This window comes from Netta rufina, assembly GCF_964035555.1.
Source record: "Netta rufina genome assembly, chromosome: 1".
Taxonomy (NCBI): domain Eukaryota; kingdom Metazoa; phylum Chordata; class Aves; order Anseriformes; family Anatidae; genus Netta; species Netta rufina.
Genome location: NC_140123.1, coordinates 88,711,066 through 88,731,136, shown reverse-complemented (window position 1 = coordinate 88,731,136; position 20,071 = coordinate 88,711,066). Strand labels below are relative to the sequence as shown.

General features: G+C 43.2%; 1 protein-coding gene across 1 annotated transcript; it reads right to left on the bottom strand.

Annotated features, from left to right (window-relative positions):
- Positions 1 to 851: 851 nt before the first annotated feature.
- XK (X-linked Kx blood group antigen, Kell and VPS13A binding protein) lies at positions 852 to 17,431 on the bottom strand (the record flags this gene model as incomplete). Its single annotated transcript, XM_084306428.1, has 3 exons — positions 852 to 1,678; positions 8,644 to 8,906; positions 17,187 to 17,431. 3 exons carry the CDS (start codon positions 17,429 to 17,431, stop codon positions 852 to 854), a joined length of 1,335 nt encoding a protein of 444 aa, XP_084162554.1.
- Positions 17,432 to 20,071: the final 2,640 nt, after the last annotated feature.

Sequence of the window (20,071 nt, the reverse complement as noted above, 5' to 3'; positions counted from 1 at the left end):
ACTGGAGATGCTCCCTGTAGAGCACGTACCTGACTAGTTCATACAATCCACCCAGCTTCTAGATATTTCAAGTCATGTAAAGCGAACCCCACCCTAACACAAATAATAAAGTATTATTTAAATGATTATATCAGAACAGTGAGCTATTCCAGAACATTACAATTAATGTGTTAAATTTAATTCCCTTACTAACAAGCAGCAAATATGAAGAGTAAAACAGTGCGTAAGCCAATAACCCCTCTGTCCATTCTCAGTAACAGTCACATTTCAGTATTGGTGCTGTCTAATTAGCTGTTTCTTGGCAACCTAGGCTCCTGTGCAATGTAGAAGTCAAATTCTTATGCCACAGAGAGAAGAATTATTTTATGACATTGATTAGAGTGTAAAAAAAGTCTGCCATCTGAGGAAAGCAGACCACAGCTACAGTCAATATATAGTCAAAGACTATACTCTGTTTCCATGCTAGGGCGGCATGCCTTAATGACATCCTATCTGAAATAAAATGCATTTCCTTCCATTCTCAGATTTCCTGAGTAAGATGAGAATCAGGCTAGTTTTTGAAGGATGTCTTCTATAACGATTTCAAATTGAGCACATGATAATAAAACCATGTCAAAAAGAATCTGAAACAGAAGTCTGCAAACAGTGACTGCTTTCTACATTCTACATAATCACGCACAGGTACACATACCCATAAACAATGTTTTCCATAAAGGTAGGCTTGTCAGTCTGCATGCGGTGTTCACCTGCAAGAAAGAAAACCCACCCACAAGACACAATATCCAAGATGCCCAACATTCCCAGCAGGTGACCTGCAACCTTCCCAAGGCACATACTTGTTTCCAGTTACACTAGGCATTGGAAGAAACACTTTGATGACGATTCCCATTTTGAGAATCTGTTGTCTTGTTACTGCTCTGTGATCCATCAGCATTTTCAGATGATTTCAACTCTGCCTTGTCTGTTACTCTGGTGGACTTGGGAGGCTTGCAGACAAAGCAGAGGAACTTGAAACAGGAGAGCAAACCTTCGGTAATGCTGGATGAAAAGAGTTTTTTGCACGGGTGACAGAACTGGTAGAACACCAACATGAAGAGGATAGCCATGCAGTAACCTATCAGGAGCTGCAAGACCAACAACGGGGCACAGACGTACAAGTAGATATCAGTTTTATAGATGTACCACATCAGCAGTAGGAATGCATTCTCAATGAATCGCAGCATATAATACACAGTCAGACGATACCAGTTTTGGGACTTGTTAATTAAGTCAGGATCATTGAGCTTCACCTGCACTGCCGACCAGCAGAACATGTTAATGCCTGCATACAAGAAGGTGAGAAGGCACAAGACAATGGTGGTGCCGACCCTGCTCAATGCCTTCTCTATGTTCTCAGGAAATGGGGATTTGCTTTGCCAGAAGAGAATCCACGGGTAAAAGAAAAAAACAAAGAAATTCACTAGCACAACGGGGAGAGTCCAGATCTGAAGGACTGAGCTGAAAAGGACCAGCACTGTAACTCGTGTAGCAATTTCAAAGCTTCTCCACATGAATATGCAGAGGTAGGCAGCTGGTTTCACACTGATATCATAATCATCATACTTAATCTTAATAGCCAGGATGTTGCAGCGTAAGGCGCCATATACAATTGACAGGAGAGAAAGGACCATAAAAACACCTACAAAGAGAAAAGACAAATCAGAACCGTCATCTTCACAGAAGACATTGCATCAGAGTAATACAGAGCTGCAACTAGTTGTTTTCACAGCACTTCTAGGGATTCCCAGCAGAGTATAAAACCAAAAAATCCATTCTTTGTATCCACTTCTGGGTTCTTACTCTAACCCTGTGTCTGTTTTTGTTCCCATTTGTTACATTTCCAAGTAGACAGAAAGAGAAAAGGCAGTGAAAAAAAATCACAGGTGTCTCCCCACCACCTGCCCAGGACTGTTTGTGCATGTATTGTCCTTGGTGATTACACAGCTCAGTTGTAAGAGTATGCAAGTTGCTCTCAAGCACTACTCTCACAGTCCTCCCTAAGGCCCTGGGGTCCTACTCACCCTCTGTACAGATGAATGACTGAGCCACAGAACCGAAAACTTTGGAGTTAGTTGGGCACACAGACACCACAGTGCTTTTGATGTTTTATGTTGAAGCAAATTGTCTAAGCTCACAGAAGGGTTATGGCATAGAGCTCAAAACTGAAAGTCAAAGCAGTTTAAACCCAAAAGCATCTGTACCTTTTTTTTTGCCTTTGTAGACAAATACTTGCTCACGTATCTATATTGTGATTTCCTATACATGTATTTTCGTTATGCAGCTATCTATATCATGCATTTAAAAATATTTATTTTAAAAATATCTTAACATTTAGATCAACTCTCAGTATCTCCCGTCTACCCAGTATCCCTCACATGAAGGTTTCCCTCTATTAATGTTCTGTAGGAAGTATAGGCAGGGACTGGCTTTTACCTGGCTTCTACTCCAGAAGCAGAAGGGCCAAGCTTTCTGGCTCTGCAGGAAGGACTTCTAACTTGTCACATGAAGGCTCACCCTGCTGTTTTGAGAGTCCTCAGGCACATTTAACAGCTGATTCTTGCCAACAAGAATGAAGAGAAGCAGAGGACAGAATTCTGAACTGCCCCATAACAACCAAGATGCAGCAATGCACAACCTCTGGGCTACAGCACTCCGTTAACTGCCAGGTAGGAGATGTGCAAAATACAGTACTGAATTAACAAGTGCACTGAGATTGGGAACAAAGTAGGAGAAAGTTATGACCTAAGAAGGTATGGATGCATAAGAGCCCTGGACATCACAGAATAAACACAAAAGCATCCCAGTGTTCAAGAGTGCACTCTTTTGTGCATAGCTTCTACACAATTTTTACCAACATGCTGAACAGCTGATACAGGGAACTAATTTCAGGCAACCCCATGCAATACTTTGACTTTCAATCTGCATTGTTTCCATGCAAGGATCATTTCCAATTTAAGTCAGTTAAGTACAGTAAAAAAATGATTGTTTGTTTATTTATTTATTTATTTATTTTAAATTGTGTGAATGAAACTAACCAAGCTAACTGGTCATGCTACAGAGCATTATATTACACCAGATAGAACCAGATAAACAGAGATGGCAATTCTTGATTATGTCAATTACTTTTGTAATGTTTAGCTGCTAGTTATTGTTGCAGCCTTCAATTAGTTCATGTCATTATCCAATACATGAACTGGATTGCCTACTTTGCTATAGCTATTTAACCACGACTATCATGTTTTTCTAATGAAAGTTGCTAATTTCTGAGCATGACTTTGAAAGAAACAAGTGTATTTTAGGATCTCTAATAAGTTTCTCACAAGTTATTCTCTATCCTTTTAGCTAAACTCTCTCCCTCAACTACTTCTGAATTACTTTGGAAAAGAAATAATTCTTTATATCTAAATTTTGAATAGCTCAGTAAACTGGAATACTGAATTTTGAATACTCAGTAAATTGGAAAAAAAATGCCATTTTAATGGCACATTAATTTTGTATGTGCCAGTTTCATGTTGCATATATCCTTTGAAAATAGTTATTTTCTTGTTTCACATTTAAATTTTTATTGTGCATTTTTAAATATCTTTCCTACATCCCTACACTTGATCTGAGTTTTTTTAAGCATTAGAAAGCATTGTCTAAATAAGGAAGAGCAAGTGAATAGAGTCAATAATACCAATGTGGTTCTTTCCAAAGTCACTCCTGTGGTTCCTTTCAAAACCTTTTCCTGTACTTTTGTGTTGAGTCTAGAACTGTGAGAGAACAGATAACTTCAATGAGCTAATTAAGCAAAATGATGCTCTCAGAATTTAAAAAATAAAAGCACACAGAGCAAGTAAACCACATACACAAACAAATCCACTGGAGAAAGAGTGCTTCTATCCTGGAACTCAAGCTTGTCTTCTGCTTCTGATTCCATTTTAGGGATTGTCAGTGAATCTCAACCTTGCCTTAATAACTCAAACCTTCAAAAGTAGCACTGCTCCACTGATAGGAACTACATTCATGCTGACTCTGGTTTAGTACTGTAATCCAGTTCAGCCGCTTTTCCAAAAGCTCAGTACTGCCACCAGACTACCAGTTCAAACATCACTTCTAAGTCTGTGATAAAGATGGTTTTAATCAACCATATGCAGAAATGTGGAAAGCTGATGTTATTGTTGCTTTCCCTTATGAACTGTCACCTCGTTGCCTGCTCACGATAAAGGAAAGTATCTTCCTTTGGAGAGTTTAAAATCCTTTAGCAGTTCTTATGAAGGTGGTGGCATTTCTGTTTTTCCTTCCTACTCATAGAAAACTATACTTTTCTCACAGATCAGAGTTGCACAGTCCCAGAATCATTCAGGTAGGCACTGTTTTACTTTTTGGTTTTGTCACTGCTACAGCTTTTAATGGAAAAAATGCATCTTTTTCAGCAGAATGATTTTATATTTAAATGGTAGGAAATCCCCTTTTTGGGATTATTTCATGTCTGTAAACGACTTTACTGCTGCTAATAGAAATAAGAAAAAAAAAAAAAAAAAAAAAACCTTTAAACTTACAAAGGAAACAGATCTTTCACATTTGATACTGCATGCTGAGAACTGGCCTTTTTTCAAGGATAGTAGGCCAAGTCATGCAATCCTTCCACCTCCAGCCAGCTATTTTTGTCATTTAAAATAACTCAGGTCTTTTCAGCACCTCCTGGCTTTGAGCTTCACCGGGTGGTATTACCTAAGCAAAGCAGTCCTGTTGGCTGCCCAGCACTGTGTAAGCAGTCACTAGCCTGATGTCAGCCATTCCTTAAATGCAATATTTCAGTTGGCTCTAAGACAATGCATGATAGTGACAGATGCGGTAGCATTTAGTACAAACTGAAGCCAAAATGCAAAAGAGAGATTGTATTGGATTTACATGGCAAGGTTTTGGTATCAGGCAGCTGCAGGGGTGGCCTCTGTGAGAAGAGCCCAACAGCTGCTCCATGTCAGAAAAGGGCCAGCTCCAGCTGCCTCCAAAGGGACTCACCACTGGCCAGAGCCAGGCCAACAGATGATGTTGTCTGTGCCTCTGTGAGAACAGATTTAAGAAAGGAAAAACAAACAAACAAACAAACAAGCAAAAAAACCTGCTGCACCACAGCAACTGGGAGACAGGAGTGAGACCCAGCCCTGCAGCCCCCCAGGTGAATGCAGCAGGAGGGCAGGAGGTGCTCCAGGCAGGCAGCAGCAGTTCCCCTGTGGCCTGTGCAGGGAGAGGCCCCCGGTGGAGCAGGCTGTCCCCCTGCAGCCCATGGGTCCCACATGGAGCAGATCTCCATGCTGCAGCCCGTGGAGGACCCCCGTGGAGCAGGTGGATGTGGCCTGGAGGAGGCTGCAGCCCATGGAGAACCCCCACAGGAGCAGGCCCCGGGCCAGTGCTGCAGCCCGTGGAGGGCTTTATTCTGCTTTTGCAACTTTTTACTCCTCCACATCTTATGCTCTTGGCAGACAGTGAAATGATAATTTTAGATAATGACAGACACTGGCAAGAATCTGATCATCCAGAATAAAACATACAGGGAAATTCATTAATGCCATGAACTACACAAGAAAGACACAACATGGCACAGTTCTGGTTAACAAAGGATTAGTCAAGGTTCCACATTCCTTTCAAAACTGGAAGGAGCTTTCAGAACTTTCAATACTGGAAGTAGTAATGAGTTTCAAACAGATCTAAAAGGGACAAACCATATTACAGAATCATAGAATCTCTTAAGTTGGAAAAAACCTCCAAGATCATCAAGTCCAACCTAGCACTGCCAAGTCTCCTGAGTTGTCAGGAGTGGGAGGTGGCACGATGGTAAACAGTTTTAGATTCATGGATGTTAGTGTCCTTATTACCACTGATCAAGCAGAATCTACACAGAATAACAGACAAGGTAATGCAGGGATCCAGAAAAATAGAGACTGATGAGAAGACAAAAAATATCGAAATCAGAAGACAAGAAGAAAAGCATAACAATTATAACATGGACAGATGTAAAGGAGTATGTCAAAAAAACAGGGAAGTTGAAGACATCTGAAGTGTGGAAGAAGAGCTGGACTGGCTGCTGATTACTTTGATAATGCCACGAGATCCAAAAGGCTGAAGTCATGTCTCTGTACATAAGAATCCCCATGTACACATTACAAACAACAAGCTGATACTGTGGTATGTATCATTCCTGCTTGCTGTGTAGGCTGAATAACACTGCTGGACGAAAGATATTACTGCTGAAATAAGCTGGCTGAAGAGCATAGAAAGTCTCAAAACTTCAGAAGGTAAGATACAAACAGAAGTGGTTATGACTTAAGATACAAACAGATGTGGTTATGACTTAATTTTTCATTGAATCATAAAATGGTTTGGGTTGGAAGGAACCTTAAAGATCATCTAATTCCAGCCCCCCTGCCATGGACAGGGATGCCACGCACTAGACCAAGTTGCCCAGGGTCCCATGGTCTTGAACACCTCCAGGGATGGGGCATCCACAGCTTCTCTGGGCAACCTGTTCCAGTTCCTCACCACTCTCTTAGTGAAGAATTTACTCCTAATCTCCAATCTAAATATCTCCTCTTTTAGTTTAAAACCATTACCCCTTGTCCTATGATTATCTACCAAATAAAAAATTGCTATCTTTTTTATAAGCCCCTTTTACGTATTGAAAGGATGCAGTGAGGTCCTTTTCTTTTTCAGGCTGAATGTTCCTGACTCTCTCAGCCTTTCTTCACAGGAGAGGTGCTCCAGCCCTCTGATCACCTTCATGGCCCTCCTCTGGACCCGCTCTAACAGCCCCACATTCTTCTGGTGCTGGGGGCCCCAGACCTGGATGCAGCACTCCAAGTGGAGCCTCACAAGGACAGAGCAGAGGGGCACAATCAACTTCCTCGTCCTGCTGGCCACTCGTCTGTTGATGCAGCCCAGGACGCAGTTGGCCTTCTGGGCTGCAAGAATGCACTACTGGCTCATTTTGAGCTTTTTGTCCATCAGAACTCTCAAGTTCCTCCCAAGACTTCATCAGAACTCGTTTTTCTGGTGAATGAGTTCTTATGGACACTGCCATTGTTCTAGATCATGGATTGAGAAAATATATATATTTTTTTTTCTTTTTGATTTTTGTATTTTACAATAACACAGGACCTGCTATACAGGTAGCTCCTGGGAGACACGAGGTAAATACTGCATTTGCTGGTGGTGTATCGCCCTCTCTTTCTATTCATACATATTCACTGAACTCCCTGGTGAGCCACCTTAGCTCTGGTTGTTTAACTTCACCTTCACTTCATCCACTCATCAGTCTGTGAGAAAGAATTTACCTTGGCAGTGACAAATAAAAGTCACAAGTAATAAGGAGTTACAAATCATTATTAAATATGCATTTTTCTAATGATCTGGACTCAGGGCTTCTCCTTGGCAATCACGACCAATAAGGTCAACACTAGTAATAGAAGAAATACAATAAAAAGGTGACCTTTCTTAAACAAATGTCATCTCCAGCAAAGTGCTTGGAAACTGTGCTAATTACACTGCTCAGCAAAGAATTCAACTGCTTCGTCCTTATCCCAAATCACAGATTTCGTGGTTATTTGAAGAACCTACTTTATCTGTGAAGTATTCAGAAACTCAGGAGCAATGTCTTTCAAGTATCAACTGCTATAACGTTAAACAAGTACTTTTGTATGAAGACCTTCACCTGTTGTAATATTTCTTTATGATGACTAACCCTTCAGCATGCTTTTTTTTTTCCATCCCCTGAGTTGTGAGGAAAACCCTGACATTACTATAAAGGCTTCTTCAAAACAAACAAGGCCTTCAGAAGACCTGTGGCCTCTCAAGGTGTCGTAGCTACAAGAGCCATTTTGTATTTCAGGGGAAATCCTGCAAGTTCTCACAGGTGTAAAAGGCCTTTCTAACATCAAAAAAAACAGTTGTCCTACCACCACATGGTGCAGGTTCTTCTATTAGCAACCAGCCACCAAATCAAGATTGTATTTCCACAGAGCTGGATCATATCATGGAGCAAGATGTGAAGAGTCCCATGGTAAGAGAGATGTGTCCTGGTAAGTCCATGTGGTGCAGCATTGCGTGGTGAAGACTTAACAGCTTGGGTCCAGAGATGAGATGGTAACATTTGCATACTAAGTTATGCCTTTTGATTCCAAATTCAGATGCTGGCACAAGTAAAAACAGTTTGTGGCCTCAGTCACACTGCATTCCTGAAAGTACACCTTTCATAACGTATTGTGACAAAATATGCTCTGCATTGTACCCCAAGGAATTTTCTAGAAAGTTTGCTCAGAAGCCAATAGGAGTTGTGTGTTTTTTTTCTCTTCATGAAGACAGCTCAGTCCCTCCAGCTGCGTCCCTCTCATGCCATAAGGGCCACTTATCAAATTAATGCTTCTACAGCAACCGAAGTACGCTAAAGCAAACGTTAGTCTAAAACATGATGACATAAACTTTGTCAGCAACACCACTGTCAAAAGCTACCAGATGAAACCATTTGCAATGTGTACAGCTCTTGTCAGAGGCTGCTACTCCTGACTGCTGACCCTCCTCCTCTCCCTCCCACCAAATTACGGAGGCAATGACAACAGCTCTACCTACTTCTGGCAGCTGTTATCTCCTGCTGCAGGACACAGATGTAGAGCTGGAGCGTGAGCTGGGGAGCTGAGCCGAGGAATGCCTGGATCACAGAGGCCCTGCTGAATGCAGACCTGTGCGTACACAGCTTGCCTTCGGCCTGGCCTACTTCCTTCTCAACTTCTTCCGAGTACCCATCCTTGGGCATCTGCCTCTTCTTCGTGATGCTGACATACGGCTCTTCGACTCTGCCGGCATGGAAGTAAATGTAAAAGACTTCCACACACCTACAAGCAAATCAGTAAATAGAATAACAGGAACAAATGAAACCACAGCATAGGGATTCCCCTTGCTTAGCATTTTAAGCCATTTTGTACAAAGTCACTAAGTCTTTTGTTTACAGAGCAAACCTTGCACATATTCTCCTCTTGGTACATTTGCAATAGGACAGATTCTGCCATGCAAAACATGACCTGTATGTGATGTTAGGGCAAGAATCTGGGAGCACCATTGGGGCTGCTTGTAGGAATACTTGGACATAGTTGGAGGTTTAGCTTTTTCTACAAGCTGCCCATATTCTCTGCTGTCCTGTTAAAGTTCTTAAACTACTCATCCACCACAAGTTTCCCAGCCCGGGACCCAAGCTGAAAGTGTTTCTTTAGATTTTTTCGCCTTCTGGTGTTATCCATACACCTGTTAACCAATTGGACACAACAATAAATCCACTTCTCCTACCTTTGTCTTAAGCAAAACATCTCAAGACATTGGAGAGAAGCTCAGAGTACAAGTGGGTGCATGCACCTCAAACACAGCTGGACTCAAACCCTCGCTTGCTCAAATCCTTGCCCAAACCCTTGCAAACCTTTGGTCCAAAAATACAAGTAATAAGCAATAGCAGCAACAATGAGAACAAGCAGTTTAGCACCTCACAACTCATGATATTAGCTTGTTTTAAAAAGATACAGAAACAGCACCTTTACTCCTTACATTTGCTTAGCTTTACTGAAACACTTAAGAAATATGAAACAGTCTTGCAAAACTATTCTAAATTAGAAGGTGCAGTATTTCCAGTTCCTGCAGTTATTCTTCATTTTAAAACATTGCTGATCCAAACTTTCTTGTTTATGTAGCTCTAACTTGCCACACATTAACTTCCAAGGAAAAAAAAGTTGTGCCAGTACATACATTTTTATTCAGAAATTACATATTGTTTTAACATGTTTTATTACAAGTCGCCTCTACCCATGCACAGAGAATAACCTACACACTAGAGCGGGAATGGAAAAAGGATGAAGGGGTTGGCATCAGCAAGTGCTACAGCAATGAGGATAATACGGCTCCCTGAGTACTGAAGAAGATAATACAGCCTCAGGCAGATTTCTGAAAGGAAAGTTTCTAAAACTTCCTTCCAACAATCAATTTTGGACTAGCAAAATTTTTACAGACACTATTTTAAGAGAGTTCTGTGGTATGAAAGTGTCAAGGTTGGGCTTTGGTGTCAAGCAGGAACTGAAACACTTAAAGGAACAGTCAGCATTGTCTGAGAAGTAATAACGAGCAACTATCTGCTGAGGTATAGGCGAAGTTGCAAGATGAGGGGGAAGAGAGAGGAAAGAAATGCTCTATTTCTGTCACATTGCATAGGGTCCTGAAGATACAGAGCTTGCTGTGGAGAAGTCTATATATAGTAGAAACATAAAGGACAAACAGTATTGGCTACTGAAAACAAAAAAATCCTCCGAAACCTAAACCCAATGTGGACAAAAACTATTTTGTCTTTTACGCCTAACGCTGCCACTTCAAAACCAAAACCACCTGATGCGTGAGCTGCACAATTAATGACAGATGGCTTCCACTGAAGCTCTCTCCCAGCTGAGAGATGATTTCAAGGGGAGTGGAAACCCCAATTGCATGGGCACCCTGTGACACCATGTCTAGTCACAGCTCTTCTCATGGTTGGACACGTATGTCATCATCCTCTTTTGTAGGCATCATCCTCTGATGAGGACTCAGATGTCTTCTTTCTCTCCACAGTGCCCTACTGAGGTTCATCTCTACCCGGTTGCTTCCATAGATAACTGCTGCTGGAATGCAGTAATCCGAGTCTTTTCTAGGCCAAATTTGGCCAATGTGCTTTTGCAATATGCAAATAAGGCTTGTCTTCTATTTAAAAGTATCTCACAATTACAAAGCATAGACCTATGCTTGCCTGAAACCATTAGCTTCCATTACATTTTCAGCTTCCCCCACTCCTCCTCACTGCCCCCTAAGAACTGACAATTCAGTCTTTTGGAGGAAAGCCTTTAAAGGCCTTTTAGAGGAAAGTCCATAGACTGATCTAAAAAGCAGCACTGATAAAAGTTAATTTCCCCCCCTAACTGGACCACTAGCAAGTTTCATCTGGTCTAGATGGAGAGCAGTTTCAGTATACTGTAGTACTATCCTTGACTCAATAGGCTTCATCTACCACGCTCACTAAAAATATCTGAAAGGCGTGGTGCGCCGGAGGCTCCATTCACAGTGGTGACTTTCTATTTTCCCTTTGTTAAACTTTTCAGTCCCTGCCAGCTTTGTTCCATGTGAAAGAATCCATACAGCCAAAAATAAAGTGTGAAAAATTAATAAAGCACAATAGCTTATGAAGCCAATAGAGATTTTGAAAACAACAAATTGATTTTATTCCAAAAGAGAGGTCCCAGAACATTTATGTCTTGCTTAGTATTCACCACCCCCTATTCATCCTGAGCTGAGGGCAAGTCTGAAGCTATTACGGAAAATGAGATCTCAGCATCAGCCTCTGAACTCTTGCAGTGCATGATTAAAAGCAGATATAGCTGAGGGACCCATCCAACAAATTTGAGGTAATCCCATAAAAGAGGTGATAAGATTCACAGTATTTGCTACAGTCAGAAGGCCTACTACCAAGAAAAAGATGGGTTTTGGAGCAAGCACTTGATTTGTATTTATTAGGTAGGTATTAAGTAACGGTATATTGGCTCCACTTTTATGATGGGAAACGTTTCCAATACAGTGTGAAATGAATGTTCTGATCAGCACACCTTACAGCCAGAGGAGACTTTAATCAGTACAACAGAGCAATACAAATGATATGTGCAAGCACTCAGCCTTCATCAGTAGTGATGCCCATCTTCTCTCAAGTCCTAACCACCCCATACAAGAGTGTCTCTGGAGATGATGCCTTCTGGGGCCCACAACAAATATATTCAAGACTGCACCTGGTGCCACAGCCCATGCAGCAGCTTCAAGCTCTTCTACAGAATGGGGAATTCTGGAGAAGACCCCACTGATCACCGTTCATCCCTGCTCTGGAGGAACAGGAGTGGGACGTCCCAAGTTCTGCAGAAACCATTTCCTGCAGTTCAGGGACGTTTAGGGCCCTTCAGCAGATCCTCATACGGAGTCAAGCAGAAGGCCTTCAGCTTGGGAGTTACACAGGATGCAAAGCAATGCCAGCTGTAGTACAGGCTAAGGAGGAACTAAAATTAATTCAAAGGAAAAAAAATCAAACCTACTCTACACACTGGAAGTTAAGAGGTGGGAAAGAGATGTGCTGCTTTCTCCTCTGCTGCCGAATCTTGGCAGAGGGATGAGCTGTACTTTTTCAAGGGTCCTGATGGTGCTTGCAAAGAGTGATTCAGCAGCAACATATACGTCTTCCACACTGTCTGTAGGAGGAATAATCCTATGCCTGTTAAGAGCAAGCACCTCATTCCCTCTTTTAATCATGGATGCGTGGGATTTAAATACAGGCAAAATAATGGTGCTATGGAGAAGGAGCAGGCAATGAAGACATGGATCTTCCCACATCCAACAAGTGCTCCAAGAGCAAACATCCATTTGAGAGGCCTACCCAGATAAGTTCATTGCAAATGTACAAATGGATTTCTCTGACGCCTCCATTTTTTAAAATCCTTTCCTTTAGTGCAGCATGCAAAAAGACTGATCACTCCTGCAGAACTACTTACCTGTGTCAGACAAAGACTTGTTCTCACTCATTTTTCTACCTTCCAACTGCACTGACTTTCTGTTCATCACATCTTGGACACCTAACACATCTGCTCAAGAAAAAAGGAAAAATAAAAACAAAAACAAACCTGAAGAGGGTCTAAGGCATATTCATCCCATCTGGAAAAGAGGGAGATGCACCAACAGTTGTAAAGCTAGCTAGCTGAATCTCCTAAAGTCACGTCTGCCAATGGTAGTCCTACAACAAAAAGAGTTTTTTAGACCTGTGCTATTCTGAACTATAAAGCAGGTCGCTAGGAAAGAGAGACCACCCACAGGAGACAATGCTTCTCCACAACAAGGCTTACTAAGCTAAAATGGTGAAAATAATGCGTATTATATTTCAAACTGTAGAATTAGGTGCCCAAAATATTAATAACTGATCATTTCAGCCTACCAGTGTCTTCTATTGTTTTCTACAGCTCACAGATATCCAACATCAGCCATAACAACTGCTCCTCTGGCAATTTGACTCAAACTTCCCACTACCTCTCCTTTGCTGCTGTCTGCATGGTACATACACGCACATCATTTTGTTTCTCCTTACGAAACAAAGCCTGGTCCCATTTAAAATCTATACTGTATATCCTTGTCCCAATAAAATCTGGGGAAAACAGTCATTGCTATTGTATATATGGGTCTATTTTATTTGCTTTCAATTTTTTTATTATTTTCACAAGAGAAATTAATCTGGCAAACAGAGCCAACTTCATGACCACAAGTCCTGTCTGTTCAAGTCTGGTGGAAATCTATGTTCCTTACTTCACCCCCCTCACCTACTAATAGCTTGCAGAATAGAAAAGGGTAAATAAGTTAACAGGGGTTTCTGTAGCACCCTTCACAAAGCGTTATTTGCATTCCGAACAAATCCTTAGGTGCAGAGCAATACAATAGCAAAAACACATCCAGTGTTTTATTGGAATTGTTGAAGTATCTGAAATCTTGAGACTATCTTGGTGTTACAGGTGTTGTCCAAATGGACAGAGAACAAAGAGACACCCCTTGGTCCAGGAGAAGCCAGTAATAAGCCAAAAACATCATTGTAGTCTTTTCCAAATAAAATAAAAATGTCTTAAATCTCTCATTGAACTTGGCTATCATTTTAAGTCCTCTTTTGTGTTGTAATTTATTTTGCATGGTAAAATAATCTCATCTGAGGAAAAAAAAAAAAAAAAGAAAAAAAGAAAGAAAGAAAAGATAGAAAAGAAGAGAAATACCCAAACATTTTCTAAGTATCCAGATGCATTACTGCATTCATGAGAAGTGGCACCAACCTGAAATGCTGCAGGACTCCCCCCAGTGCCCAGAAAACTGCAGTCAACTTGTTCAGCCAACTACTGCAAGCTGTTTCTGTCAGCCTATGCCCTGGAGATCTGCGTCAGGCCATCAGAGGGGATTAGGAATTTTACTCCACAAACTGCTCTGACTTTATAGAGACACTGTTCTTAGGGGGAGAAGGAATTAAGAAGGGCAGGCAAACAGTACTCTGCAGGTACAGCACGTGACCTCCGCAGGAAGAGGGGAGCATCCTAATTTTAGTGCTTCCAGTGGCAGGCCAGTGAGTGCCTCGAGAACAGGTGGAGTGTGGGTGTCTGGGGAAAGCAGTAGCATGTAAGAAGGTTTCATAAGAGAATATGTTTTTTTTTTTTTTTTTCTCCTGTAACACAGAGGATTCAAAATAGGCCAGACCATTTGGCTTGCTAAGCTAAATACACTCCCTCCCCTACCAAGATATTTCCATGCTGTTCTCCAAAATTCAGTCTTAATTTTTAGGGGAAAGAAAAGGGGGGAAAAATTTCTTCATGATCATAAAGGTAGACATCTCCCATATGTACAAGTGCTGTCAACCAGTGTACTGATGTTTGAGTATTCGAGTCTGACCAGAGAAACACTAAATAACCTGTATCGTGCCACAAACCCAAGAGAGATGGTTAAAAAGCTAATGCTGGCTTTCTTAAGGCCAGCCAAAGCAGACCGGACTCTATTGAATTATACCAAGCTATTAAGGCTCCAGGCTATTTAGCATTTCCTTCTGATGTTGCAAGTGGACAAAGTCTGTGACAACTCTACTGCCTGTGTCCTGTTTGAACTAATTTGACTCAAAAAACATGCTGGGCTGTGGAAGTGTGGAAGTTTGGGCCCACTAACGAGGGCCCAAGCACAGGAGATGGCATGAGGCTTTGTGCTGTGGATACAAATTCTTGGGGTCCAACAGAGCTCACTGTGCACCTCAGCTGGTTCTGTTGTGTGTCCTGGTGTGTATTTTGGATAGAAGTGATAAAAGGCTATCATTCAGAACAGATCATCCAATTTTTACCCCTTTTATTCAGTCCCTAGGAACTAGTGGAACTAGGAACTACTATAAGTAGTTTTGAATAAAAAAAAAATAATTAAATGAAAACAACAACCAACAACATAGGACAGAGACAGGGATAAACAAACCAGCAGCCCTTTTTAAAACAAGGAAGCAGATGACTAACAGCATCAGGGCGCTCTCATTCAAAGCATCAAGGTTTGCCTAAATGGATGGGACCAAATGGCCTCAGGGACATTGTTTCTCTTCATCTCTCAGCGGTAAAAGCCACAGTGAAGTGATAATACAGCAACATGTTTTGCCTTCTAGCTATCCCCCTCCACTTGTGTACATTCCAGTCCACACAAGACAGAAAGCCTACTGTGCAAATCGGGGAATGGTGACATATTTCACGTGCTGAAAACACTTCAGCATTCCCAGCTTTGATCTACACTTGCTGGGAATTGACATGTTTCCTCTCCGGCCACACAGCAGTGTTTAGTGGCAGCAGAACGGAAGGCAAGGCAGAGTAAAACAAAGTCCCTCACTGTCCATCTCAGACCAATCACTTCACCTTCCCACCCTCCTGTAATGTATCCTACGAGTAGATACATTTCTCTGAATCCAAAGAGGTCGTTTTCTCTGAAACTTCCTCTTAATTTGTAGAGTCCCTGCAGCCTTTAGCTGGAACCAAGTTTTTCAGGTGGCATGTGTACCACCCTCTTTTAATTAATAGTTATAATTTGGGTAATCCCGGGTCTAGAGAGAAGCTGATATGCATCTCCTCATGCTGCCTACACGATGCCATAGGAACTGTGGCACAGGCACACCACAACACCTCCAGACTCTCTGGAAATGCTGAGGTAGCAGATATTGGAGGAGGTGCACACACACTCACTGCAGCCTTCATGGACACGAGAGGGCTCCCAGATGCCCACCGGTTTCACAGCAACGACTGTGCCTGGGAGTTCACTGACAGCAGACAACATTTCCTATGTGACATGTGGCTTGTGTTGTAAGCAGATAAGCTTACTGTTGAGGTGGAAAAGAAAAGTGAAATCACACTTGGTTAAGGTTGAAGCAGAAGTCTATGTCTCTTCCAGAAAATTAGAAAGAAAAATTACTAATTTGTTGTTGCTGTTTATGTCCTTTATTACTTCTTCACATCTTGCAGCTTGACATGACAGTCATTTCAGGTTTGTCCTCAAGCAACTGTTTTAGAAGGGCAAAAATCCTGAACAGCCTCTATTTTGAGAGTTCTCTTTGGGTCCACTCCTGTTTTCCAAAAAAAAAAAAAAGTGTGCAAGTATTTTGTTCTTCACTTTTAGAAAGCCAGAGCTCTTCAAGAACCTGTTATGCTGTAACACAGTAATTGTTATGCCATAACAGGGTAATCTCTTTAAAGTATTAACAAAAACAAACCAGCCAGGGTTACACAGGAATTCAATGTTGTTGTTTTTGTGAAGTGTAAGATGTTCTGAAACACCCAAGCTGTTCACCCTCGTCAGTTTGAGCTTAACAAACCTTCCATTTCCACACTGTCTGGGAGTTTCAGAAAGCTGGGGACACTTCTCCTAACCTCCGCTCCACAGATACCACATTTATTCCTCTTGCCTTTTAAAGATTTGACTGTAATGAAAATAAATTCCCAAATAAACTGGAAACAAAAGACCCCAGCCAATGGTTTGTCGTGGGTTTTCACCAACTCTCTAACTTTTCACCTGCCTTTTTAATTTTTTTTCTTCCCTAAGGATGTTTTCCATCAGTTGGACTCAGGCTGTACAATTCTGCGAGGCTGATTTGGGGCAGCTCGGTGCCCGAAAAAAGCGACGGGTTAGGGCGTCACCGGCATTTCCAACAGGCTGGGACCCATTGCTGTCCTTTTAAAGGGGAGACTGAGCAAGCCTTCCCTTCTCTCGTGGAAGTAACCTTGGGGTGTGCGGCCAGAGGATGAGGCGGCAGCGAACAAACACAGACATCGCACGGCTTATCTCACATCCACCCGGGCAGAAGCTACGCGCAGAAAGCACCGAAAAAAAAAAAAAAAAAAAAAAAAAGCCAGAAGGAAGGAAAGAAGCACCAAAACACGCACCGTAGGGGCTGTGCAGGACCACAGCACCCCTGCCCCCAGCCCCCGGGCAGGGTCTGCGCCTCCTCCCCCCGGCAGCTCGCAGGCACCGCCGCCCTCCGCCCCCCCCGGGGCTCCCCTCCGCCCCCCGAGCAGGAGCCGGGGGGGTCCCTCACCGACCTGACGAGGGGCCCGAGCTGCAGGAGGTGCAGCAGCAGCACCAGCGGGCGGTCGCGGCTCACGTCGCGATGGATGAAGACCAGGCTGAGCTGCACCAGCGCGCAGGGCAGCAGGGCGAAGAGCAGCGTCAGCCACTGCCACATGCGGTCCCCCGCCGCCCGGTACGCGCCGCTCAGGCACAGCGCGGCCGCCGTCTCGGCCACGAAGAGGACGACGGAGACCAGGACGGAGCCGGGGAATTTCATCGCCGCTGCCGCAGCCCCGGCCCGACAGACAGACCGACACACGGACAGACCGACACACGGACCGAGCGCCGCGCAGCGCGGCCGCCGCCCGCCAGAGGGGGCCGCAGGGCCCACGGCCGCCGCCCGGCACCGCCGCTCCCCCCTCAGCCTCGCCTCGCACGCCCCCGTGGCCACAAAACCCAAAGGGTGGACCGCGAGAGCCGCTGTAGGGCGGTGTGCGCATCCCACAGCCTCTCCCCTTTCTCCTCAGGGGACAGGAGACGCGCCCTGCCCGTCCCTCTCCCCTGCGGAGCTCGGGATGTGGCTCAGGGCACCCTGCGGGTGGCAAAAGGAGTAGCCCAAGGGGCAAGGCTGGCCTTTGCAGGCTCTCCATAACACCCCTGGAGAGATGAAACACCCTGAAACTAAACACCTGGCAAGATGCAAAGCTCCTGGGGCATCAGCTCGGGCCTGCACGCAGTGCCGAGGAGGGGTCTTCAGTCGCTGCCTCTCGGCGCAGACCCTCGGTCCATGCCCACCCGGCTCTCCCCTCCGAGCTCCTCTTTCTCCTGGCTGGTGCCCAGGTAGCTGCAGACCTGCCCGAGCAGATCAGCTAGAAAACAGAGACCTATTAGGAGCACGCAGGAATGGCGAAGATGTGGAGTCTGGGATCCTTTTAGCCGATTAATGGCACAGCACTAATAGCTACTTCTGCATGCCAGCTAATAGGCTGTAATGCTACTTAGGTTGTCACCAGATTTATAGAAAAAGTGCCAATAACACTTTGTTTGGGATGTTTCTTGACTGCCTTTGCACTGGCAAATCACGAGTCCCATCACTCACCTCTAGCTGAGCTCAGCTGATGATGCCAAAGGGGAAACCTTGCTCTGACCTAGGTGCACCTAGGTCATTGTGGTGCTCTGGTACTGGGAACGGAGGGCTTTTACTGGGATCGAAGCAGGGTGAAAATAAACAGCCAAGTGGCAAGCTTCAACCCACAGCCCGAAAGCAGCCTGTCTTCTGTTACCTCCTGTGACACGACCATGGGACAGTTCTGCTGAATCACTAAATGCAGCCTGGATGTTTTGCCTAATTCTCACAGAAATGATTCTTACCTCTGATAACACAGTACTGCTGAGAGCCCTGGAGCCCTGAGTCACTGATCCAGAAAGGAAAGCTGCCGGTGATAAAGAAGATAAGGAATTGACCGGAAGATGAGGAATTAACCAATGCAACACAAAATCATACTGTTCAAAGTTGGGCTTTTATTTAAGGCAAAATATAGTCACAGCTTTAATATTAATATTACGGATATACACAGTTTGTTCTGCCACTATGAAGCTTAGTATTATCTCTGCTTTTAAAAAGCTATAAAATCTATTTTCTATCATAATCTACAATACAAAACTAATACAATAAACACATTCTGAAAGATCACAGTGTTTAAAACATCAGAAGAGCAGGGGTCCTGCTTTTAAACAATAAGGTGCATTTCTAAAGAATCAAATCACCTTGATTCTAAAGGGACTGTACCACAGTATGGCTGCGGATGGCTATTACACTGAGACATGAATCTAGGGTGCAGCATGTACTCAAATCAACACTATGTTGGAATATATTGAATATTCAAGTGTCGCCAACACAAACTAGATGTGAAATTACACCCTTTATTGGTAATGCCATTTAGTTCCCTGCACTTCTAATTGGTATTGGCTTTCATGCATATTGCAGACATACTGAGTAAAAATGGGTGTAAAACTGCTATCAGATAGGGCCCCGCATATACAAGCACGCGTGCTTTCCTCTTACTGTACGAACAAGTCTCACTAATACCAAGGACTCATGTTGAGAAAAGCCTGCAGGTTTGGGACCCAGAATGATGCAGTTCTGCCCCAGTTTCACACATGTGGAAGGCCCTAACTTCGCATGCCTGAAATCAAGTGGAGGTTCACCATTGACATCAGTGGGTGGCATATCTGGCCCTGAAAATGAAAGCATGAGGCCAAAACATTAGCAAAATTAGACTGTTAGAAATATTTCTTCTCTTGTGTGGTCATGGTAATGAAGACAAAAACAGAGCCCAGTTTCAGGTCAGACAGCCTTTCTCTTCGGTATGAAGTAGGAATAAATATTTGAATAAGATTTGTTTTCTGTTCATTACAGGTTATCATTAACTTCGGGACTTCTGGTAGTATGTGTTAATCATAGAATCACAGAATGGTTTGGGTTGGAAGGGACCTCTCAAAGATCATCTAATTCCAACCCCCCTGCCACAGGCAGGGACGCCGCCCATCACACCAGGTTGCTCAAAGCCCCATCTAACCTGGGTATGTATAATCATGCAGTATTGTTGATGAATATCACTGCATTACAAAAGATCTTTAATTCAAATATCATTTTACCACTTGTCAAAATAAGTTTTTAATGATTTTTCTGCCATTTTAGTTGGTATTGCTGCGCTTGACCTAAATGCCTTCACCTTCTTATTGGGTCATGCACTGAACAAAGCCAAGGGACCCTCCTTGTACATGTTAAACATAAATGCAGCTGTATGTATTTTCAAACAGATTGCTGTTTATGGATTAACTGTTTTTTTTTTTCCAGAGCGTGATGTAAAGTTTTAAATATACAGAGTACAGGACTAACAGTGACATCACTGAC